The following is a 25,588-nucleotide window of genomic DNA, read 5'->3' as shown; positions in this document are numbered from 1 at the left end:
TCATTGCCATAGGAGACTTCAAACTCAAAATAAATAGCCAACCATAGCAGTGGAATGTAGAACTGAAAGTCCAAAACAAAAAGATGTTGGGTTTACAATAATACCAGATCGTAAGGTGATAGATTCTTATATTACAACCTTAAAATTAGTTTTTTTCTTTCAAGTATGGTTAAAAATCAAAATTCTGACAACAGTGACTGATTCATTTTCTGGATGATTAACCCGTTAATTTTAAAGCAATTGCATCTCTACAAATAACATTTAACATCAAAATGAAAGGTTATATTGACTTGAACTTTTGTTCAACTTCTCCAAACCCTTTAAATTTTATTTTACCTTTTCAGTGGCAGGACACAAGTTAGTTTATGAATATCACCATGCATCACTGCGTGCTGAACTGGAGCCATTGCACTTGCGATCAGAGCTTTAAATGATTTGTGGATACTCATTTTAATGCACAGTTCAGAGCACCTGACACAGCTTCCCCACTGTCAGGGCTGACTAGGTGAAGTAAAACCATAGAGGGTTGGGCCAAATGCAGGAGATGCATACAAGCAGACCAAACTGTCAGAAACTCCCATGAAAACATTTATTATGAATAAACAAATTCCACTGCAGCAAAGCAAATATCAACCCCAGTGCTTTTCAATCATTTATTCAGTCCAAATATGAAATGTTTGTTGGTTGCAGAATCTCACATTTCATTTTATTTTTAAACTGAAAGCTGTTTTGGTTTTGGAACTGTTGGCTGAACAATGTTAACATTTTGAAGACACTACATTTGGCCCTATAAAATTGTGATGGGCATTTTGGTATTATCATTGACAGAACAAAAAATAAATGATTAATTATTGAGTAACATCCTCCAAATTGGTTAAAGAATAATGATAATCAATCAGTTGATGGGAATTTTTTAGTTCCAACCCCATCTTTAACTTTTAACTTAAGTTAACTTTAACTTAAGTACAGACAACACTTTTGCATCCAACAGGGTAAAATTAGAGACATACACTAACTAGCCCGTTAGCTTTACCTGAGCTCCACTGACGGACCAGGAAAGGAGTATACAGTGGACCACCAGTGTGCTCCCACCGAAAGCTATTGTTTACTATTAGTGATGTCACCAGCACCACCTCCCGGGAGGGCCTCGGGGGGGGGGGGGGGGGGGGGGTGATCAAAAACGTGGAGATCAGCAGAACGCCATGACAAAGAGCTAACAGCACACCAAACTGACCCATCGGCTCGCAGCCCAACCCCAATAGATGTTGGGTGCATACTCTCACCGTGGCCAACTGCGCAAAAACAAAATGCACAACACCACACACATTGAGGGTGAGAGAGCAAAGACAGTGTGATGCAGACAAACCACAGGGGAGATGGAGAGGCACAGAATACCATTAATCAATTAAGTCATTATCACCAGGCATGGTGGAAAACACCCTTAAAAAGTGCCGCGCTCTAAATAATGATTCACAAAACAGGGGAATTCTAATTTCTGTGTAACAGGTATAAGCCAATTTGATTGCACAGTGAATAGACTGTTACACAGTTTTGCATGTACATGATGCAATTAATTATATTATTACTGTATCGGTAGAGAAATGACTGTGACTTTTACAACAGCAAGCCTGTGAGACCAAAACAAACGCACAGACAAACTCGTTAGAAAATCATCAACCCAGATTTTCTTAATAAAAGGAGGGGATGGATAGATAATACATTTTTGTAGCTCCATTATAAACCTTCACACTTATAGCGGTAAATCTGAGATATACAGCACTTGCAGAAATAGCAACCAAAGATAAGATGTTGGTTATCATTAGGAGTATATCTGTGCTTACCAAGTGAAGCATAAGTTACACTAAAGGTATAATAAAGGTAATTAAGCAACTGAAGAGAACCAGAATTTATTTGTTCGAAACAGGTAGACCCATCATGTTATCCATACCAGTTTAAAAAACATAAACAAAAACAGCACCACAGTAGCAAATGGTGCCAGCCCCCATGGCCGTCATTGCAGAGGGGGATGGAGGTCACGTAAAATGGGGTTGGGCTTTAGCCTCAGGCTCCAGCCATGAGGATGCTTCATATCCCAACCTGTGCTATAAGCTTCCCCCATGTCTAAATTTACCAAACACATTCCACTGTTAACCTGTTCTCCTCACAGGTATGTGGGATTCAGATAAGAAGAACTGATGTAATGCAACTGGCTCATTTCTCTGTTTCACTTCCAGAATACATCAGACTGAGAATAAAAACGTCTATTCTCCAGGTACAAACAAAACAAAAAGAGGCAAAGAATACTGACGTATGTATGTAAAGGATTAGGATCGTCCAGACTGATTCCTCTCTGACATTTAGTCTGCTCTTCATGCCACAACATATTACTTAGCTTGCTGGTCTTAGCAATAGCGTCCAACCTTTGGATTTAAGTTGACAGATGCCTTAGATAAGGTGATTACTTGACGGAGCTATGGTTTTGTCTAAATCCAGAGATTGTTTTAATAGGTGTTGGAGAAGGTCAGCTTTAAAGGCTTAGAGGTAATAGTGATGTTGAGAGGTGTACAGGGATCACAGGTGACTGTTCCCTGGCACACAAACAGAGGCAGGCCTTCTCTCTCCTTGCACAAGTAGTACTTTGCTGTCTGCAGAGAACTCCATTACCCATGCTGAAATCAGCAGAGTTTCCATTAAGCTCCGATGTCCTTCGCTTAGTAATTACATTGTATAACACAGTTATTACTGAGCACATCACCTCAAAGAAAAGCCTGACTTGAACCATATATTTTCTTAATCAGGCTGTGGGTTGTGTTTCATCTTAACAGCATCATAACTCTATCAAAGAACTTTAATATTGAGGATTCAGTCTATGTAGAGTGCAAGGAGTGGATTCATATAATGTACATGTAAAAAAAATTGCACACCATACCTGTCAGTGAAGCTGGATTGTGTGTCACTCATTGGGCTTCCGGTTCTAGATTTGCAACAAATTATATCCGATTAACATTTTCCAGAGTGTGATGAGGCGATTTCCTGGAGCGTCAGTCTATGGCATTCGCATTAGGCACGGAGTTTGAAAATGCTGTTAAGGATAAACGATTGAGGGAAATGTTGCTGGGTTGTCGCACGGCACGTCAAAAACACTAAGACGAAATAAAAGTATTACCTATTGGTGATCTGTCAGTCCTTGTCAAACTGAAGAGATGAAAGGTATCTACAGGGCAAACCTTGAAAAATGAATCGGGGCCTCTGTCGTATTAGCTGTACAGTCAGATGATATCCTACCCCGTCAATAAACAATATTTTGGCAAACAAGAATAAATATACTGTCCCAGCTGGCACAAGTTCTCGTGGATGTATAAGCTCCTTGTATGAATCCTTCCCATTCACATCCCAGATTTTCGCCGATATGAAATGTGTAAACAATCTGTATTCCAATGGATCAGACACCTTGGCCCTGCGATGTAGCCCGTCTGCCACCACCCCAGCTCGGCTGAATGGCCTCCGTGCCTAAATGATCTTTGAAGATGCTGGAAATTCCTCCAGTCCCATTTGGTGTTCCCTGCTCCCAGAAAAGCCTGTCTGTGGCTGCGGGGACGAGTCTGCAGTGACCATGAGAGTCGACTTTAACCGACCTGGGATACAAATTAGCAAAACGACGACAGCTAATGTGAACCCGGCGTAAGGCGTCAGATTCAGAAACAACACTGCTTAGAAAAAAAAACACACGCACATTTGGGGTTTTGTTTTGTGTTTTGTTTAGCTTTTTTTTTCTTTTAGAAAACCCTTTCCTCTCGGGGAGCTGGCTGGCGTTGAATCTCACCAGCTACCAGCTAACAAAACAGATGAGCTCTTTCAGCAAAAAAAAAAAAAAAAAAAAACTTTGCTTCGTGTGCTCTAGTTTCGAGTGCAAACTAAGCAAACTCTCGTTCACAACAATGAGCCGGCCAACGACCGAAATGCATATATACAACCCAGCATGAACGCCGACTAGCTTGCGATATTTCTCCGCGTCGTGTCCTTCAAAAAGAAAAGTCTCCTTGAGTTGAGAAAATCCAGTGAAGTCACAGTTAGCACAGCGCAGCCTTCCTTGACTCCATGTTTCCACAATTCAGTCGTTTCTCGGCAGAATTCCCGTGGATGGGAAGCAGCTAGCTATGTGGCCAGCTAACGGGACATAAAACAGCCAGTCCTCCGCAAAGCACGGCGAGAAAAACACTCCGAGCCGCTCAAAAGTTCTAGCCAAAGCGAAACGCAGTTTTTCCAACGCAAGGCGTTAATCGTACAGGCATATAAGTTTCGGAAAGGCACCCAAAAAAGCCCACTTTCTGCCGCTAGCAACGCCCTAGCCAGTTAGCCGTTGGAGTCCAATAGCGCTTCCACTAACCACTTCCGCCGGGAGATGGGAAAACTCATTTTGTCTGAGCGCAACGTAACAACCAACTTTAATCATAATAACATGCTAACGACAGCATCACACGAGGTTCATATTCATTCTAATGAGAAACAAGTTATTCTGTCGGTAAGCAGCTGTAAATATAAACAGTGTGACATTTAAATATTAGCCCAGACCTGCAGCGTGTTGTCCATTTAGTCTGTTAGATGACTGACAGTTAACTGGAAGCTGCCTCATAATCATGAAATGTTTAATTATGAAACCCATATTAAGATGCGGAAAAATGTGCCGACCCTAACCCTTCTTTAATTAGGTTATTTATTTATTTTTCACCTGGGGGGCATTGAGTTCCACGTGTTGATGTTTAAACTGAGAAAGTAGTTGGTTGTTTAGTACACAGTCGATGGTTCAAGTGATCTTCATTTGTAGTTAACAGGATATTGGTCAGCCAATTATATGAAGGTTAAATGGTTTTCTTTTGCATGTCAATGTATTGAACATCTTTGGGTTTTACATTGTTTAAAAAACACGTTTTCACTGTTTATTGTCAAAATAATTTTCCACCAACTGTGCAACCATTAGAGCAATTATTAATTAAAATGCTTTATTGTTTGTTTTTCCACAGCATGCAGTAAGGAGACTCTTTCCTTCAGGTGGCTAATTATCTTTATGGTTATTTTTATTTCTTAGGATGATTTTTGGTTGTATGATTATTTTGTTGTTGTCATTGTTGTCTGTCTGTTGTGGGCAGACCAGTCCTTTGACCGCAATTTGATCACAATTCACAAGAAAACAACTCTAATGAAACCTACTTAGCTCATCTACAGTGAAAGTAGAAACACATGGAAGAACAGGGGGGAACTACCCAGTTGGTCATTTTTGGACCACCATAATGACTACCTGTATCTTATATACTTGTAAATAACCAACTCTTGTATAAATCAGTGAAACGTCTGCAATTATTCCTTATTATTTCGTACTTGGCTACCTCTGGAATGATCTTTTTGTTTCCTGTCATCTGTTTAAATAACAACAGGTAGTGTGAGCAATCATATTTTTATTATATTGTGAATTGTAGTCTGTGATAAATTAAATGTATATTATTGATACCATTGAACACAATAGTAAATTTTGTCTTACAATAGACAGTTAATGCTAATGAACTAATCTATCTTAGGAAGGACAACAGCTAAAATAAAACTGGCCAGGTGTATTTGTAGTTTGTTTGTTTTTTTTTTTTTTGAATTACAATGCTGACAAAGTGGGGTTTTCCTGTAATGTCTGCATTTTAGTCAAATGACTGACCTCATGTTTCCTCACTTATCATATGTAATTGATATGACACCATCATGTGGACAGCTGAGGTAACTTCAGTGTCGGTACATTTGACAAAAACAGTCCATACTTCAGTTGAATTTGGAAATTAGGGGTCAAAATATATTTTGAAGCATACAAACAATATACCATAGCTTTATTTCATTTCACACAGGGATTACAAAGGCAAAATCATGCAACTTTGAACTCAAACAATGACAAATAAAAAATTAAGAAAGTACATTCGGATAACTAAGGCACACACCAGTGACATTTTTACTTTTCTTGTATGTAATGGTAATGCTCACATGAGTTTGAAGAGTAGCAGCCAGAAACACATGTAATTTGACTCCATAAATAGGAAAACAGGGGGATGTTCTATGATTTAGAAATTCATGTGCACTAAAATAAACAAGATGGAGTCAATAATAAGTTGGAGCATGAAGATGGCAGATCATTTTCATGTTTCTTGACATGGAACAAATGCAATCTTGGATTGGGCTGATTTATCATATGGCAAGTTGCTTAATATGGTGACTTGTCACAAATATGCTTAATATGGCTGAACTCAATGTCACCAATGTCATTAAGTTAATCTTTTCCCAATAATTAATATCACAAAATGGCACAAATGCATACACAATCACACACAACATACAAAAACATATTTGCCCCAAAACTGTTCGCACATGTAAAAATTAATCAGTTTTAATAATGATTTTTCTATGCTGCTACGTTTGTAATTATTAAATTGGATACAATCATTCTGTAAAAAATAACCCCATATGATTATAGCAGTCATTATATGATAACTATTGAAAGCCCCACTAGGGCGTTGTGCAGTATTGCCTTGTGTAAAGACTAAATGTAAACATCTATTATTTTAGGTTGCTACAAACAAAACTATGCTCTTGGGTGCATGATTGCACAGGTATTTGAACCATGGACATCTCCAAAATGTTAACAGGTCCTGGCTCAATATAATGTCGTTGAAGCAGAAGTCAAGACAAAAAAAATGGACACACCCAACAAATGGCTCATAATAAACTGAGCTAACATGTCAAGTCTTGGCTCACAAGTTCTCTGTGAGACTGAAGCATTACTTAGTTGCGTTGAACTGATGGGGCAATAAAAACAGAGTGATCAAGTTTTGTCTAAAGTTTTACATGAAAGGCTGAAATAAAAAAGTAAGTACAAATTCTAATAATTATATATTTATCATTTACCATGCGTATATCCCAATTCAAAATAATTTGCTTTACAGGTGTAGAGCTGTGTATTTGAAGGGGTTCCCTCCATGTATCCATAGACATGAGCAAAAGTTAACTGAGTGAATTTTCTGGGCAGCCTCTGGGATAGGGATCTCAGGCAAATGCTGAGGAAAATTACTGTAACTACAAAGTAACCAAGCATATTTCTCTGGAATACACTCTCCAATATGACTTAATCTCCCTGAGTATACCTTCTACAACTGCTAAAACAAACAAAAACAAATAAATAAATAAAATAAAAAAAACCAAAAAAACAGACTTCCAAGAAAACAAGTCCTAATGGTATCCAAGGGCAGTTCCACATAAACTATTTCTTCTACAGAACTTCTGTTACCAGATAAAACTAGGCAACAGTTCATTTCTACTGAAAGCAACATCTGTGTATGTTTTTATAGAAATTGCTTTGGTTTTCAATTACAAGAAGTACATCAGTGTTATTTCTACATCAGTACGTTTTACATAATAATGACTTAAAAAAAAAAAAAAAAACACAACGCAATATTGGACCTCACAGATAGAGGTCTGAGGATATTTCCCACCATAAATAGTGAAATATACCTCTATTAATCTCAGTTTTACATACAAGGACTGAGATTTTCTCTTTTGCACTTCCAAAAACAGTATATAGTACATATTCATTTCCTTTAAGGAACCAAAAGCCAATCAGTCCTTCTTCCTTTCATGACCATTAGCTGCGACTGCTTCTAGTTGGTCTCTCTGCTGCTTGTGCCAACTTTTTCTCTTTCGCCTGGCAAATCGAACAATATCGACCATAAACACCCAAGATAGTGCGTACATGGCCACTCCCCCACACTTGATAAAGAATCTGGGTCTTGGGGAGATCAGCTCACAGTACAGCATTGTGCCTCCCACAAAGATTCGCATAACCACAAACAGAAGCACAAACAGGACGTCCACAACGTCCCCCAGCAGGGACCTGTAATGTCCTGTCTGTTTGAGGAACCAGCGTGCCTGCAGGAGTGGGTTGGTGATTTCACTGCCAAAGAGGACTGCACAGGACTCGATTCCAGACTCCCCCAACCACAGGGTCAAAAGGATTCCCAAGATGCTCATGGTGTGGTGGGCCAGCATAACGGGTCCTTCTGTGCGAAAGTACACACACCAGGCCATATCAAAAATAAAGTAGCCCAGGCTGACCACCATGGCACTTATCTGCAGAGGGGTGTTCTTAGTTCCTGGGATCCACAAAACAGAAATAGACACGTTTTAGCTAACATGTTTTTTTTTTAACCAGGGAATCCCTGTAATAAAGTTATTACAGTAGCCACAGCATATGATTGATGTAACATACAGAACAAGTATGCTGTGCAATATAAAATAAAGTTAGCAATGTTCACATTATTTTGCCACCATTGAACCATTCACTGACACTTTGTTTACCATCCCACTAGTTACAATGAATACATCCACAACACTGCATATTTTGACAGCATGCTAAGCAGTTATTACCTCTATCTATATGAATGTGACAGCACTGATACAAATGAACATATTCATACAAGAACAATAAAATAAAAAATTGTATCATCTAATGATGTGAATCCCCAGAAGGTAAAGCATCTTACCTGGATAAGTGAAAGGCCAGGGTCCATCCACATAGCCTATATATGCAGTGATGCAGACCGCCAGGATGCCGTGTACCAGGGTGACCAGGCGGCAGTTCCACTCGTAGCTCCTGGACCCGTTAAAATGACACAAGATAAAGTAGAAGGAGGCCCAACAGGACAGGCACAGGAGTGAAAAAACAACAAGCAGTGCCATCTTCTCTTCTGAGAAAAAACACAAGAAAAGCAGCTAAAACCAACTTGCAGTTTCATTAAAAACTAGCCAGTAAGCACTTTTGGTGAACTTTGAAATACATTACACATGAAAACGTAGATTGGAAATAAGAGGAAAATGCACGGAGGCATATCTTGCTCTGTAATATCGCTTACAGTAGAAAGAGACAGCATTACCGTCCGACAACTTGAACTGTGCAATCCTTTGTGTGTGACCAACAATTAGCCTTTGCTTGAACTATAATAGCACTACAGTTGGCTGGCTGAGGGTCTGGTGGGGTGAGGGGGATGTCTCTTCTTCTACTGTGACGTTTGTACTAGGAGGTGAGACCATTCAGACGGACAGGCCCACCCTGGCTGGACTGGAACAAGAAGTACATTTGACCCCCAATGACTTCAAGATGGTTTCAAAACTGTATTAGAGGTTACCGGGTGACACCGATCACCCCGTAAGGGTGGTGTCTGCATGTTATTCAGTTAACAGTTTTCAGCGTGGCATGAGGAGGTGAAGCTGTGAAGCTGTGACATTTTATGTGGTGGTTTGTGTGCATTATTCAATACCTACATTATTTAATACAAGTAATAAACTCATAAAGGAGAAAATAAAAAATAGACTATGTAATAAAAGAAGCTATAAATAACATTACATTAAGGAGGTATGATATGGATATAAAACCTTCTGGAGACCTGACTGCATCCTTTAGATGACAGTTCAAAGAAGACAAATGGAGCATGCAAATCCTTGTGAATATCCTGTATTGGTTTTGTATTATTTGTGTTCTGGGTGGGGCTGTTATATTTACATGTGCAGGTGAGAGACCGGTACAATCGAAGGAGTTATGAGGAAAGTAAAAGGAGTTTTCAAGTTTCACAAAACCGAATAACATGCGTTCCCATGGAAACGCACAGAACAAGCAGCACTAACATGGAGCATTAAAGTTGGTGTATCTGTTGGTCATCTGTTAAATAGCTGTAGGTAATATGTGCTTACATTTGGTGTGTCTGATGTCTGTGAACTGAGAGCGGCAGAAGCGCCACAGCGGATCCTTCTTTCAACAGGATGCGTTACTACCAAGCTAGCTGGAGCAGTTAGCATGCTAACTAACTGCTAACAAAGCGCCTTCCTATGGAAAACGCTGCCCCGTTCACAAACGCAGTAAAAACAAACAAACAAACAAAAAAAAACATCCTTACCACGAAGGCGCACATGTGGCAGCTTCTTGTCTCACATCTTTGGCTGGCCCGTGAAGGTGTTTTCGGATGAAAGTGTCCAAAGCTTGTTTGCAGCCACACCAGCTCTTTGCTGTCGTTTATCTGAGCATCCCCGTTCCCCTTTCTGCTTATCAGTCGCTGCAGATGCAAATGTGACAGCGGCGTTAGCATCAGCTGTGTCCTGCCTGCATAACCCGGCTCTGTGCCGTCGGTGTGGACTGACAAGGGCTCATTTCATATTTATGCGCAAAAGAAGATGTATGTTTCCATCCGCCGTGGTGACTTCACACAGTGATGGGAGGCTGTCGACAGTGGCAGCACCTTGTGGCCCACAGGAGATACTGCACACGTTACATAGTTTCAAGTTGGAGTAAAACTATCAACTCACGTTTCATTCAGCGCTGTACAACTTATTGTTGGTGTGATCTCTGTGGAAAACCTGTTAAAACGGGCCAGTAAATATGAGTACAATGAAATATAGGTTTAACATTGGAAGTGAACATTAGGGGGCACACTCCAACAAAGGTATGAAATATACCCAAAATCAAAAGTATAACAACTATAATATCAAACAAGACAACGTATAGTTGAATTTGCAGTGCAAAGAAAGACTTTATTGAAACAAATCATGAAAACAACTCTTTCATAGAAAAAGAAACTGTTTAAGAACCTAATCTACTATTACATAGAAAAGATATCAGTGGATATGTTAAGGCACTTGATCACCAGAAAAGGCCACAAATAGAAATGCTTCTCTCATTTGGTTGTTTAGTTAGAAGAACATATCATCACAAAGAGCACAAAATGAACTTTTTATATGGCAGTAAAGTCTGAAATGAAGATGGAGGTAAGGCAGACCAAAATCATACTTCAACCTATTGCTCTAAGGAGCAGACAGAAAGAAAAAGAAAAAAATAATAATTTGGTCCCATACGTTCAAGAAGTGCTTCTCAAAATTGGCCTGTACAAAATGATGAAGGATTTTAGATGTTTACATTTCTACCAATTAACTGTTCGCATAAACAGACAACAGACAAAAGTGAAAAACTACAATCCTGGAAATGGGGAAACAAAAAGTCAATCAACACAACACTGTATAACCAGAGGGTGGCAGTATAGATTACTAACAGACTAAACTGCAGTTGTAGTAAATGTAATACAACGGACTGAAGTGTTTGTTTCTTAAAATGAGAAACTTTACACCTTTTTTTTTTACTTTGGTTTGCTTGACACTTAAAAAACAGACTAAAATATGAGTGAAGGGGTGTAGCAGAACTACAAATGTCCAGTCAAATACGATAATGTATCTGTGCACAACCACGGAAACTTGGCAACAAAGAAGGATGAAATATGGATGAGACTAATAATACTATACCCCATCCAAGATGTTGAAAATGTTCTGAAATTTCTTTTACTGTTCATTACTGGGGACCTGTGGTTCAGACAAAGAGAGAAAATTGAGGTTGTTTTTCAACAAAATCATACAAAAATAATCCACCATAATTTCACTTTGCATCTAAAATAAATAAAGCCAGCAGTGGAGAATAATTTTCTTTGTCAGACAGCTTACACCATTATGCTGGCAACAAACTGTATTTCACAGACCTTAGAAGAAAGATAAATCCACCATCCAAATTTTCCTTCACCAGGATGGGAGATTGCATTTGTATTACTCTGATCAGAGCAGGACTCTGTGGTTCCTCTGCAGGTATTAAAATGAGCAGAAATGCACTGTCCAGCTCCATGTGTGCTGTAGCTTGTTCGAGAGGTTATTGTTGTTTGTTTCCATCATCTGCTCCCACACTTTGCTCAAAAAAGGCACAAAAGTGACAGTTCCAAGTCACATTATGAGTGACAATGATATGTCATTTTCCTGGAAAATGCTGGAGCTCTCCTTTCTTAAAGGTTTTGGTCTCATTTGTAACCTGTATTAGTTTTCGTTTTAGCTTTAACAGCTGGATCTCATCATTAGCCACTTGAAACAGCTTCATTTGTCATCATATAAACTGAGGTCCAGTGGTTACTGTGTTTACTTTGAAAAGCATGGGTCGAGAAGCATGGGCTTGGCTGGAGAAAAATGCTTTTCTGTTTTCCTAACAATCCAGAAAAAAATGCTAAGTCTCTTCATCCCATAGACAGAGCTGCTTTTGGGGAACGTAGTAGGTGAAATGGTAGCCCTTGCTGCAGCTCTTTATACCACATTTGTAGGTAGAGCCTTTGCCTGTGGTGTCCCTGCTGCGGCAGTACTTCAGCAGACATGGGTACCACTCCAAGCGCAGGCTGTATGTGCAGAGACAGGGCTGCCACAAGTCTTTTGTAGAATGGCAGGCCTGAAAACTAGGCACCTCTGCTGTTTGGGGCAGGACCTCGAAGATGGAGCCATCTACTCCTATAAAAAAAAAAACAGGAGAGGGACATTGTTATTCGAGCTTGTGGTATTAAAAACAAAAGCATGCTATCATGCAGTGGTGTGAATGATTTCTCTCAATTAAATGCCATAGTGAACTGGAGAGTGCAAACAAAGTGGGTAAAAAGAGGCGAGGTGGCGCATTAAAATGTGAGCTTTGTTATGCAAAAGAGATGCTTCTGCGATTGACAGAGCAGATAACGGCGCAGAGCTTGTTTAATGCAAAAGAGTCCTCAGTGAACCATGACGATCAACATTGTTTCCTGTATAACACTGCTGTCAGGGGACAATAGTGCTGTCATACAGATTCTCCTCAGTCTGGACAATTTGGACTTCATTGCTATTGAGCTCTTGGATCTCACTGCAAAAACCACTTAAAAACAAATAAATAAATAAGTGTTTAATATATTTTTATCTAGGAAATGTGAGGACAGTATCTGACAAAATGTTTACATGAAAAATGTACTACGAGATACTTAGATTTTTTTAAGGGTAGGTCGAAAATGTACATGGGAAGCAACAGGAGAAGAACTCAGTCAACATAGATAGCATGAACAGTGATGAGCCTTATCATCGAAAAGCATGAGATAATGCAGTGAATCATGTCTCTAAAATTGAGTGGAAAGAGGTGCTTGGATGATAGAAACAGAGAAGACCGAGAGCAGTGGGAAGATAAAGAGTGCTATGAAGAGAGATATTAAAACGTATGCAGTGTAAAGCAGTATGGACACAACCAGAAGGGATGGGAAAGGGGAAAGACATGAAAATAGACAGATTTCGTTGTCAAAACGCAGATAGAATGTAGGTTCGTTTCAATAATGACCAAAGGTAAGATGAGCACTGACCTTTGTCCAGCCAGTATTTGACATCTGCCTCCCTGGTGTAAATGGCCTCTCGGGCTTCACTGCACATGTTGTGGATGTGGGAGCTGAGTTGCAGGGCCCGACTTAGATTGACGGCCACGCTCATCGACAGTTGCTCTAGTCCTCTCCGCTCCTCTGCCAAGCGAATGGCCTGAGGATTTTTCTGAGCAAACAGTACGAATACCCAGTCTTATAACTCCAAGATATTCTCAGTAATATAATTAACTAATATATTTTTTGAAGCTAAAACGTTTATAATGAAAAAGCTGCCATGTCATACCTGTCTGAGACGGGCCATAGACTCACTGGGGATGATCTCATTGCGGTTGAGACGAGAGATGAAGCACAGGGCCTGGTACTGGTTCTGCCCTCTTTCCAGCTCACCCAGGATCAGCGCTCGAAATATCTTCATATCCTGCAAAGCACAAGGGATGACAAATGACTGGCTGGCCGGATAAACAGACAGTTCCCAGAAGACACTGATGTGGTGCAGGTTGTGGGTGACGCTATAATGACTTAATGTTTATATGTGTAGGCTCATACAGTGTAAAACAAATATTCTTTCCATTTGGTTCTTAATGTAGCACTTGTCCAGAATAACAAAGTAATTCAATATGTGGAGTTCAAAGATGTTGAAAAAGTAGAGAGGGGTTTATGTTCTCTGCGTCCATAGCGCTCATCTGACAGTTTTTTGATACTTTGATAACTTGCTGTCAAATTAAGGGGACAGTCTCGGATGTTTCGTTGACAAACTCATCAGAGGTTCTCAAATGCTGAAACATTTTACCACTATGTTTTATTGTTTAATGTGGAAATGTAGAAATAGGAAAATGGTGATAGTTGAGAATTTACAAAGCAAAAGAAAAACATGTTGCTATTGGCAAGTGTCTGAGAGATCTGGCACCAAATCCAAGGCCATAGAGAGTTCTGTGAGAGGGCAGGCAAGGCATGATGGGAAGCTCCAGTAGTGGGGAGAGCAGAGCAGCAGACCTGTCTCTCTATTCATCAGACACCCTCCCCCCTCCTTGGCTTCAGCTTCAAGACAGACACACAGTCCCCAAACACCCCTCCTCCGCTTTTCACACACCCCTCCGAAGCAAATATGCTGAAGAGGACAAGCAGTTTGAAGGCTTTCACCCCTGAGGAGGAGGAACTCTGGGACAGATAAACAGTTCTCTGATAACCCCACTGAATGCTCCTTAAGCTCTTTGTTCCGACTTCCTGTATGCAAAAGTATACACACAGGCAGCATTTTAGCTCTGTAGTTTTTAGACCTCTCAGCATGATCACTAGTTTCATAAGAACCACTTTGGTCTTTGAAAAGGATTTCTGGCAGTCATACAATACAAGCATTGGTGTTACACAAGACAATCATGCGACACTGTTCAACCTTTGGAAGCAAATTACTGGGCAAATATTGACTCATGGGCTTTTTGTGATATTAACCTCAGATTTCACCTCCCATGTCTTTCTGAGCTGCTCAATATGTGGTGGAGAGTTGAAACACAGAAAGTCAAAACATTTCAAATGTCCCCATATTGTGATTATAATGCAGTCTTTTCTTTCTATTTTTTTCCCAACAAGTCAAAAAGTCAGAATGATTAAAGGGAATGTGCAGACTTCAAGAGGCATGAATATATCATAGCGAACAAAGAGAGATGTAGAGCAGACAGAGTACCATGCAGATGGAGAGGCAGGCAAGAGGGCCATTTCCCCTCAAGTGTAGGAGATGCAGAGGCCACAACTCAAAAGCCTCCCATATTGGATACACATGGCTCGACAGTAGGACACTGTTTGTGTATGTGTGAGTAGGCAGTAAGAGAGAAGACGGGGAAGGCGTTTGTGTCAGCCACATGGATTTGCCCCAGGGCCCTCTGTAATTACAGAGAAGCAGGGTATAGTAATACCAACTCTGTGCCTTTGGAGCTTAGTTAATGCTGAACTATGGACTCTGAAATCTCCTCCTCCTCTTGTCATTATATGTCCAGAATGATTATCTACTTGTCTACTGCCCTGTATTTGGATTTGTGTCAAAAGGGTATCGGTAGGGCACCTCTGCTCATGGTGCCCGACATTTTCAGATGCATTAAGTTTGATGAGGAAAAATTCCACACCACTGTCGTGTTTGTACCCAAAAATATGAAGCCGCAGACGGCAGTCAATTAGCTCAGCTCAACTTATTGTCAAGAGTAGAAAAAAAAGAACCAGCTAGTATGGCTCTATCCAGTGGCAACAAAATCCACCCATTTCCACCTCTCAATTACACTAATTGAAACATTATACGTGCCATTTGTTTGATCCACACAAGAAACAGTGTAAAGTTGCAATTTGTGGTTTGATGGAGGCTTGTGCTTCTTTATTGAGTAGGTGCAGTGACGCAACTGCTCTCAACAGTAAATACTTATGGCATAATGAGGAAAAAAGATACAGCTTTCATTTTTTTCCAGGTCTATTTTTGTGAGGAAAATTTGATATTTTATGTTGATTGAGGGGATTTGCAAGTTTTGGGTAGGTACTTTTGTAGTTGTTGGCTCCTACTTTTCTAGTCTTCTTACTAAGTCAAACTGGCAATAACTTAAAATGGGGTGTGATGACATAAAGGAATTATCAACCTCTTAATCGAGCTAACTATTAATTTATTTACACATGTAGAACTGAATAAAATATATGATGCAGATGCTATATTTCTGTCTACAGCTTTTGAGTCTCAAACTGCCTGATGTGAGAAAGAAAGGTTTCTTTGTGACCTTTAAATAAGAATCACAAATCAGTGTTAAAATACCCACATTCTAGCTGCAGCTGAGATAATAATCAGCATGGCTCCAAAAAACAAATAAAGTAATAACAATGACATCATCTCCACATCACCATCCAGACAGAAGTTGTTGGATTCAACTGTTTGTTTGAACAAGACTTAACTCACTCGTGCCTGCCTGAAAACCTCCACAAACACACACCTCACTCACACGCACGCACGTACACACACACACACACACACACACACACACACGCACACACACACGCGCACACACACACACGCACACGCACACACAGACTTGTTTGTGTTGACACCCTCACACTATCCAAAATAGTAAAATGTGCAGTGGCAAAATTCAAGGCGCATTTGCCCTGTTATTGGATAGGGTGGGTAGTGAACTGACTAATCAAAAAACAGCTAACTCTTTTTTAAAGTCAGATGAATATCCCAATTGTTGATGTGGGAAGATAGAACAAACATAAAAAGGAGTCGTTGTCAAACTTGTGAGTTAGCATTGGCACAGTTGTTGCACAACTTGTGAGTATAGATAAAGTCAAATACTGCTCAAATAAACCTACAGACAAAGATAATGCTGCTGAGAGAAAAACTTTCAATTCAACTTTAGGACATCTCAGTCTTAAAGACATGCTGGAGCTTGAAAAAAGAAGGCGAATGAGACGATTGGACTTCTAAACTACTCTTTAAAGAAGTGAAGCCTATATCAGGAAAATGAGTCACCCCTAAAAGTGTATTTCCACAGACCTACATAAATTAAAGGTTTGCAGACCAACATTTAGAGAAAATCACCAGGTATGGGCATTAAGAATTAAAAGAGTGACGTTTTCCCCGTCTTGAAAAAGATGGGCAGTAATATAATCAAAGGATAGTGTAGCCTTGAGTTTTTCCCAAGCAGTGCAGTGTAAATGTCAGGAAGGCTATAAATAATCGACACAAGCACAGATTCCTAAGCAATACTCCCTGACACCCAGGATTTGGTCCATTTGCAGACAAACTACAACTGGCCAACAGCCAAACACATGTCCGTATTCATGCAGCTTGACTACTGGGTCATACTAAGACCTGTTAAACAGGAGAGTGGTGGGGGCCTGTGGCGGTGGGCTACCTTTGGTAGGCCAGATTACTTAAGCGGCACACAAAAGCCCATTCAGATACTCAAAAGGTGCCATTTACAGTGAACATTCTCCATCACTGCACACACTTCACAGAGTATGTACCTGGTTTACTGGCTATGAAAACTGGAGCTTTGTGAAGAAAAACTTTATTTTCTGTATTTTCTATGAAGCCTCTAAAGCTTGGAGCACTGTGAATGCTGTTGTGAAATACTGTGAAAGTCGCATGCATGAATGGACAAACCAATAAAAATGCATGTACAAACACATGCACACATGCACACACCCACACACAATGTGCCAGTAGCTGTCCTCTGTGCAGTGGGTTCTTCCTGTTTTCCAATCCTCTCTAAGACCCTGTCTGTTGATAAGCCTGATGCCTGGCTGTGTGTGCGGCGCTGGGGATGAGCCACGTTGATGGGTCATTAGGGATCACTATGGGCTTTTGTGGGTATTCGAGTCATAATAGCAAAGCACAACTATGCTTTTTAGTTTTTTTTTTTTAAAGGCCTTTTTCTAGTCAATGATTATTGAACCCACATAGTATAATAAATCAAATAAACAGTGTACAGCATTGCAGTTGAGCTATTTGGTTCTTATTTGCATTGACGAAACACTATATTTACTTTTAATATGTTCACGTTGCCTCAACGGTTTTAGAATTGTTTAACAGAATATATGGATTTAGCATGTTTGGTGATGGGCAGGATATTTGCATTGATGCACGAGTAAAGCCCTGTTAAAACACACAGGTGTAGGGAGGGATTAAAGATCATGAGGGAGAAAGGGGGAGACAGACTCACACAGACAAAGGGAGCAGGAGAAAAGTTGCTGTGTTAAGAAATGCTTGAGTTGAAGCTAATTACAGAGGTTGCAAAAGCAGGAATGTGGAGTCACATTTAGAGCTGGTCACACCTGGCTGTCCAAAGAGAAGACCAATTAGTAAACAGTGGCAGTGAATGGACAATAAAAACACTGGAAGCCGCAGAAAAAAAAAAGATGTTCCCTTTGGCCTTTTTCTTGAATACAATGGAAGGCAATTCACTTTACCTACTGCTAAAGTTGAAACATTTAGCTTGGACATGAAGTCAGAAATACAGCGGTACAAACTGTTGACAGCCCATGATTTATATTTGAAAGGCTTCAAACCTGTGCAAAATATGTGCAAGCCACAATGGGGGGGACTAGTTGCTCACACAGAATCTGGATACAATTATCCAGACACCCAAATTGTTTATAGAGACTTTGCATTCAGGAAACGAGAAAGAGCCAAACAGTGGGTGCTAACAGGAAAGGAAATGAGGCAGATTGATAAAGAATAAACAATAGAAACAGCTTCAGTCCCATTTAGCCTCTGACCAAGGTCCCTCTGCTTTCATATTCTTTTGAAGGGCACACAAACACAAGAGGTATCCAAAAATAACTGTCTTTTTCAAGGCTTGAAAATATAGCCTCAATTCAAACTTAAACTACCTGTAATATATTCTTTTTTTTTTTTTTTTTCCACGTTAAATTCATTTCAATCAGTTTCGTTCAGCCCATTCTTAAATGTCTTGGTTCACTTTTAGAACCTTTACTCCAGTAACTTTGTTTTAAAACTGAAAAAGTCACGTTATATATGACAATGAACAGGATGGTGTAATATCCTCCCAGGTGTCTACCCTTTTAACTTTGGCAACAGAACTGACATAACTGTCTCAAGGGCTGCATAGTGAAATGACACACAATACATTATATTGAAAGTAACCAGGCTGAGCAGGTCAAACAGCCCCGGCCATGAATGAGGCAAAAGGACATTTCAGGACAGTGCGTGAAGAACCTAATGGAAGCTTTGGCAGAGTAATCTCTTCATTTGCTCCTCTGTTCGAGACAGTGATGTCAAAACTTCTGAGGCCTTTATAAACGATAACTGCACATTACAAGCCAAAACTACTGTCTCCTCATCTTGCTGTTACTGCAACACCCTGTCACCAATCATTGAGAAAAAAATATGACAAGGGTGGACGATAACCGCCTCTCTCTGGGCAGCTATCAGAATGGAAAGCTTTTTCTTTATCAGCAGCATTACAGATGAACATCTGGTCTGCTGGTGGGAGGGGGGTGAAGGATAAAGACATCAACAGGTCAGAGGGGCCTTGAGAGGCCATACAGGGCCCATGTGGGGCCTTGAAGGGCCACAGCAAGGCCACAGAAAGGCTTTTTGAAAGTCAGAGTCAGCATGTAACAAAGGGTGGCAGGGAGAAAGACTTAAGCATGTTCATCTTTGAAGAGGTCCGCTGCCTGCACACATAGCACTGAAAGATACTATGTGACAATTTACAACAGGACGACCCTGAGGTCGTTTCAGGTGACGAAAAATAATCTATTCAAATTAAAACTTTCTAGAACAGCGCAGCTCCTCTGAAGTGTATTACTATACGACGACTTATCGCTGGAGCTTTCTCTCCCACACGGAAAATAGGCAAAGTACGTGAAAGGAACCTGAGTAGGAGGAGAGGTCTTCTGAGGTACTGATCAACGCAAACAACAGCTGCAATATCAAAAGTTCTGGTATGGTTAACAAAGAGGACCTGAACTCCATTTGAGTTGCTTCATTTCCAGTGACTCTGGGAAAAGTGATTTCTGACTCCTGGTGACATGCGGATAACTCACTGAGCTTTCCCAACAATAGAGAATTAAGACTCATGTGCCCCTGAGCAGTGGCTGAATCAACATTCACTGGTGACATTTACCTGTGAAAACACTTGACAAGTTTGTGCAAGTGACAGATTGGGATGGTTTCAGGGTTGAGTGACAGACAAGGTGTGGCAAAAAAAAAAAGACATCAAATGTGATGGCACAGGGAAATAATAGCAAACTGGCGGTTACTTGATTTGGCAAACAATGGCATTTCCAACAACAAAAAAAAAAAAACAAACATGAATTTTCAACAAGTCTCCCACAGGGGAGACTTTGCCTGAATGAAAATAAAGGCGATGGTCCAATCCAGTTTCAATTATTTTAATGAGCGATGTTTGTGAGGGCTGTGAATGGAAATGGTTCACCTGCCAAAGTGGGTCACAGATACTGTGAATCCTATTGGGTAGGGCAAGAGCCATGCTAACCAACCTGCTTCCCCTCCCCCATCCTTCTTTTTTTGTTTTTGACATAGCACATGTCATTGTGTGCAGTTCGCATGTTCTCCCAGTGTCTTCGTGAGTTCCCTCCGGGTACTCCGGTTTCCTCCCTCCGTCCAAAGACATCATGTTTGGGTTAACTGGTGACTCTAAATTGTCTGTAGGTCTGAGTGTGAGTGGTTGTTGGTCTCTGTCTGTCTCTGTGTGTTGGCCCTGTGATGGACTGGTGACCTGTCCAGGGTGACCCCGCCCTTGCCCAGAGTGAGCTGGGATTGGCTCCAGCAGCCCCCGTGGCCCAGAAATGGATAAGCGGTAGAAGATGAATCAATGAATGAACATGAGGGTGTGTGAAGAACCTCTAATTCTTTCTTATAAGAAAGCTTATTGTTATAATGCCTCTGTACTTAGAAGACAATCAGAAAATAAGTTAGTAAACAAACCTGAGGGCAATACAGCCCCTAGCCGAAACACAATCCTTCTTATAAGGCTGAATAAAAGTGACAATAAATAAATAAATAAGCTGACATTCTCCTTTACACTATGGTGTTACAGTTTACAGAATTACAAGCCAATTTGACATGACTGTGTGAGACAGTGTGAGTGTCAAGTGTCTTCCCAACATCTGTTGCTCCATTCACACATATGTACAGAAGGGGGTCATGTTTACACTGTCATAGATACATTTACAATTTTCCAGCACAAAAAAAAAAACCTCTTCAAAGAAGATTACGTTTAAGATGCTTTTTGGTTCATGCATTCTTTAGAAAAAAATATTTTCAAACATTAATAGACTATTTTCACGTTATTTTGCACTACTGTCAAATGTTAAATCAATCCAAACTTGGTCAAAATTGTTTAAACTGTGCTTTTTATTATTTTATTCACAGTGGCTTGGTTTTATTACAGAGCCACTGTGCATGTAACTATAGATGTAGATGGATGTGCACCGTTGGATCCCAGAAATGAAACCTTCAACTGCTAACTCAGCCGAGAGGCCCATGAAGTCACCCACATTCCTGCACTGATGAAATGCTCCACTTGGACATGAAAGTAAGACACACAGACACAAACTGATTAGCTTTCTGACAAAGTTTCTTTGCTTGCAAAGAGCCAAAACAGCCTCGAAGATATGTGAGACATTTCACTTGGATTCATCTCAAAGATGTGGTTTATGTTCAGCTCAAGGTCTTAGACTGTGCTCAACAATAAATTGTTGCATTGGTTCCTGAAGAAAAAAAGAAAAAAAAAAGCAGATCTGCATTGAATTGGCAACTAATGACTGGAAAAGAACTGTCAACTCGCAGCCAAATCAGCACATCTGTGCTCGGATTTGTTGTGTGTTGCAAAATTGTTCCCTGACATGAAGCATGTGGTCACATTATGACAGAACTGCCACTGATCTGACATAATTGCAAGTAGATTCGGTTGTAAATATTTCACTGCAATTCCACGTTGGAATGAAATGTGATTAACATAAAGGCCATCTACTATACTGAAAGCTTTTGTCCTAACCATGTTTGGATCAGTACACAAGACACAGAGGTGACATGAGCAAGCTCAACCGCATCATCTTTTCCACATGTCTACATGCCTTCACAGCAAACAAAACCCTCCTGAAATCACAGCACGGCTGATTCTCACAGTGATTCATTGCTTGAATAAGGTTGACTAAACTTCTCACATCCAGCAGCCCACTCAACCAGTGTCTAATGGCTATAACATTTGCCATCGCATCCTTGCCACGTATCCATAAAACAGCAAACAGCAAGAAGCTGGCTGTGTAGGAATTAACTTCACACAAAAAAAATGTAAATTGGAAAAAAAAAAAAAAAAAAAAAAAAAAACCTTATTCCATGCACTCAATGATAAGTATCACTAACACAACTTCCAAAGTGGGTTTGTACCAGTACAGTACCTTCATCAACCGTAACTGTGAAGTTCGTTAGAAGTCTCTGGGGTTTTACAGCCCTGTTAAAACGTTCTTCTTCCTACATGCATTCATCTGGACTGTATATTCATGGCAGCTGGAAAAGACAGCTCATCCAACTTTCCATAAATCTTGGAGATACTGCACAAGGGTTGAAGAAAACCACATGCAAGAGAACTGAGAAAAGAGCAAGAAGTGGTGAAGACGGAGGGGGGGGCAGAGAGAAAGACACCGAAAGTGGGCTTGGGGGGGGGGGGTGACCTACAAATGGAACAGATAAATCAAGCAGCGGAAAAGTAAAATGATCTAAGAGGTTCTGTTGGTTTTATTCAAGTAAATAAAACCATATGTGTATGTGTATGTGCGCACGTGTGGATGTGTGCAGGGACGTAGTAACAGAGGGGGTCTGCACGGCCAAAGCACAGCTCACAGATCAGTGTACGTCTCTTTCTGATGGCGTGCCACCAATGACTTGGGGTGACTGCCTCTTCTCTTTCAACTCTAAATTAGCTGTTTTGGTTAGTGAAGCAGATGTGCAGATCAAAAAGGTCAGACATGCCCACTTAATCCTGGTAAATCTCCCCCTTCAAATCTTGCCAGCTTGTCAGCTTCTGTGTGACAGCAACCATCACAGACACATGCCTTTGCTCTCTGCGAGTCCACTTCCCTCCCTTACATTCAGCAGTTGTAGTTTCCCTTCCAAGGCTGACATTTATGTGTCTCTGAGTAGCAATTGTTAAGAGCAAAAGCATCTCAACTTTCCAAAAATTGCACACGCAGTGTTGGTCACTCGAGGGATACATGATCAGCTTGTCTACTTTTAGAAGAATGCTAAATATGGCTGCTGATGATCAGCTTTGGACTGGACCTTTGAGCTGAAAGGGCTTGAAGGCCACTGGGGTCTTTGGGCATCCACATCTTCGGAGCAGCAGCTGTCTCGACCTCTGTTAGACTGCTGTTGCAATGGCAAAGGATGAATCGAGAATGGGACCACTACTTCGGTCAGATTTTACCCTGAGAGGCACCAGTCAGGTGAAAACGACGATCTGGGTTTATCAGTGGGCCCTGAGACGCCTCCAAGGACTCCCGAAGTAAAACAAGGAAATGTAATTATGGATTCCTTATCTAATCTAATCTAATCTAATCTCAGTCATGACTAAAACTGACTCCTCTTACAAGATTAACTTCGGACAGCCAGGCCTGCAGCTATATTGCCAGTATGAAGGCTTTAGAAAGTCTTGGGACCTTCTGGGGAATTCAAAGACCCCTGAAAGACCCCGGTGCTTGATTTGGAGACCATTTAGTGGACTGGGTTGCAACAAGTTGTAGTTCAGACAAAATCTACAGTTTTGGAGACTGTTTGGGACCATCAAACAGCACCCTCCAAACGTCCCGGCCCCGGGGTGTCACAGTGAACCGGGTCAGCTCTCACCTGTTTGAAATCCGCCACAAAAGTGATGAGCGTCCCATCTCCCTGCTTGAATTCGAGCGATATCGAGTCTCTTTCACTGTCCGCCTCCAAAACCTCATCGGTGACCAGTCCGTCCGACAGCCGGACCCGGACCCGCAGCTCCGAGCCCAGTCCCACAGCCACGACCAGCACCAGGGCGCAGAGAGGGGTCAGCGTCCGGATGCAACTGGCAAACATCCCCAAAGACGCAGAAGTGAACCGGACAGAGGAAAAAATGGAGGTGAAACGGCGAAGTCTGCGTTCATATCCCTCAACTGGTTCCTTGGACGTGTCGTAAAGTCTTTTCCTTCATACTAAAAGCGGGATTGTGGTTTACATGTCGCAGTCTCATATGGACCCCCCTCCTCTTTGTGTCCAAGCACTTTCCACAATAAGACGACAATCCTCCAACTAAAGAAATCTCAGTTTTGTCACTCCTGGGAGTCCGGTTCCGCTCCACTCAAAGTCTCTCTCTCTCTCCGGTGATAAGATCATACGCAATTCAGTTTCCCCCTCAGTCCGGCCGCTCAACGCACATTGGTCCCCCTTCTGCTTTCTGTTGATATTCCCGTCTCTTTTTTCCTCCCATGCAGTCCCGTCACTTCCTATCCGTCGGTATCTGTACACTCGCCAGGCCTCCAAACTTTCTGCTGTCTCTCTCTCTCTCTCTCTCTCTCTCTCTCTCTCTCTGTGTGTGTGTGTGTGTGGTGGTAGTAAACTCTTAAAGCCATACCACCCTCTGGAAACACTGCCCATCCCCCTAAAGGCCTCATGTGATCCCCTCCTGCACTCCAGAGACTAGGCTCAATGATGATAATACCCCCAGCAATTATAACCGACGTGTTGTGAGGATTTGTAAATTATAGCTCTGTGGATGTTGTTCTCGCCATGTAAAGGATAAATAAAAGACATGGGCAAACTATAAGCTGCAGTTGGTGGTGATCAAAAAGCAAACAAGCAGTGACTCCCTCCCTCCCTCCACCACCACAAAAAAAAAAAAAGATTCAACCCCAAAACAACTCCACACTGATTTTACTATAGCTTATATCTAATAGATATTTCTGTTTACATCCGTAATGATTCACAGAGGATGAGATGAATAAAGTTGTTCATTAAATGTTGTGTTATTTGACTGTGAGCCATCTTATGAAAACTCCTGATTAACTCCTACCATTTCGTTTTCTTACTGAATATTACTGTGGCATGTTCAGTGTGAAATGCTGTGAAGCTACATAATCTGCAGCCTGGTGAGGACAGGAAAGCTATTGTGCGTTATTGTAATCTTTGTGTAACTTCTATAACAAACTGTTTTTGGAGAAAGTGCCCTTTTTAATCAGAATTTTATCAAATGTTTTCTTAATCTTTCTAGCACGGCTTATGAATTCACCTCAGACACCCCCTCTGACATATATCTATCAAATAATTGCTACCTTTAAAGACGATATATGTTTGATTCACTGGCTCCAGCTGAGGGAAAACACACAGCCATTGCTTTATTCTCCCGACATATGTTATTTGATTTAATGATGTCCTCAAGGGAAAGCTTGACGAGCCTGAGGTGAGAGCTGCCAAACAGAGAAGAGCTGCCTATCTGAAAGAAGCTGTCAGAGCCACATTAAACAGTAGATCATTTCCTTGTGTGTGTGTGTTGCAGAAGCGAGGGTGACAGCTCTGTTGCACTAAACCACCTGAGCAGTTGCATTATCTTGTTTGCCTGATGCGCTGGATTCTGGGTGGGCCAAGCCCCAGGCTGGTGACCCCGAATGTGGCAGCACTCGAGCGCTGCTGAGACCGAGAGGTGCTCGCTTCAGTGAAGGGGAAAACAAACAGAGAGGCCATAAAGCAGAGCAAACACTGTTAGCTAGTCCCAGCAAACTGCACTGGGCCCTGGGCCCTGATAGACTGGGAGACTGGAGGTCAGGCAAACACACCTCTTTGTGATGGA

General features: G+C 41.1%; 3 protein-coding genes across 5 annotated transcripts in view; all 3 read right to left on the bottom strand.

Annotated features, from left to right (window-relative positions):
• arhgef12a (Rho guanine nucleotide exchange factor (GEF) 12a) overlaps nucleotides 1-4,381 on the bottom strand; it is a 33,007-nt gene extending 28,626 nt beyond the window's left edge. Inside the window, 1 exon segment of the mRNA XM_029517273.1 lies at nucleotides 2,930-4,381. Within this exon segment, the coding sequence (XP_029373133.1) occupies nucleotides 2,930-2,961 (32 nt within the window). The 5' untranslated portion in view covers nucleotides 2,962-4,381.
• Nucleotides 4,382-5,851: 1,470 nt separating this feature from the next.
• On the bottom strand, nucleotides 5,852-10,567 carry tlcd5a (TLC domain containing 5a). Of its 2 annotated transcripts, none has more exons than XM_029517497.1 (3): nucleotides 9,975-10,567; nucleotides 8,568-8,771; nucleotides 5,852-8,084 (listed from the first exon to the last, which is right to left on the bottom strand). In XM_029517497.1, the coding sequence occupies exons 2-3, from the start codon at nucleotides 8,761-8,763 to the stop codon at nucleotides 7,645-7,647; spliced, it is 636 nt and encodes a 211-aa protein (XP_029373357.1). In that variant the 5' UTR covers nucleotides 8,764-8,771; nucleotides 9,975-10,567; the 3' UTR covers nucleotides 5,852-7,644. The 2 variants fall into 2 exon arrangements, with proteins under 2 accessions (XP_029373357.1, XP_029373356.1); XM_029517496.1 differs by having other exon boundaries at nucleotides 5,852-8,177; nucleotides 9,975-10,532.
• An 18-nt stretch (nucleotides 10,568-10,585) lies between these two features.
• On the bottom strand, nucleotides 10,586-24,290 carry oafa (OAF homolog a (Drosophila)). 2 transcript variants are annotated; one of them, XR_003841408.1, is made up of 5 exons: nucleotides 23,626-24,290; nucleotides 13,543-13,677; nucleotides 13,245-13,425; nucleotides 11,598-12,381; nucleotides 10,586-11,424 (listed from the first exon to the last, which is right to left on the bottom strand). XR_003841408.1 is itself a non-coding variant. In XM_029517495.1 (4 exons), the coding sequence occupies exons 1-4, from the start codon at nucleotides 23,839-23,841 to the stop codon at nucleotides 12,107-12,109; spliced, it is 807 nt and encodes a 268-aa protein (XP_029373355.1). In that variant the 5' UTR covers nucleotides 23,842-24,290; the 3' UTR covers nucleotides 10,586-12,106. The 2 variants fall into 2 exon arrangements, 1 of the variants encoding a protein (XP_029373355.1); XM_029517495.1 differs by having other exon boundaries at nucleotides 10,586-12,381.
• Between the last annotated feature and the right edge of the window lie 1,298 nt (nucleotides 24,291-25,588).

Source organism: Echeneis naucrates, chromosome 13 (genome assembly GCF_900963305.1).
Source record: "Echeneis naucrates chromosome 13, fEcheNa1.1, whole genome shotgun sequence".
Taxonomy (NCBI): domain Eukaryota; kingdom Metazoa; phylum Chordata; class Actinopteri; order Carangiformes; family Echeneidae; genus Echeneis; species Echeneis naucrates.
The sequence above is the reverse complement of the archived record's forward strand: the minus strand, read 5'-3'. Positions and strand labels throughout refer to the sequence as shown.

Bases quoted from the DNA above. Each gene is read 5' to 3' on its own strand.
- tlcd5a (XM_029517496.1), bottom strand. From the start codon at position 8,763: ATGGCACTGCTTGTTGTTTTTTCACTCCTGTGCCTGTCCTGTTGGGCC. The intron at 8,178-8,567 runs GTAAGATGCTTT...TGTGGATCCCAG, and splicing joins CTGGCCTTTCACTTATCCAG to GAACTAAGAACACCCCTCTG.
- oafa (XM_029517495.1), bottom strand. From the start codon at position 23,841: ATGTTTGCCAGTTGCATCCGGACGCTGACCCCTCTCTGCGCCCTGGTG. The intron at 13,678-23,625 runs GTGAGAGCTGAC...TGTGCTTTGCAG, and splicing joins TTGTGGCGGATTTCAAACAG to GATATGAAGATATTTCGAGC. The intron at 12,382-13,244 runs GTCAGTGCTCAT...TTTTTTTTATAG, and splicing joins CAAATACTGGCTGGACAAAG to GAGTAGATGGCTCCATCTTC.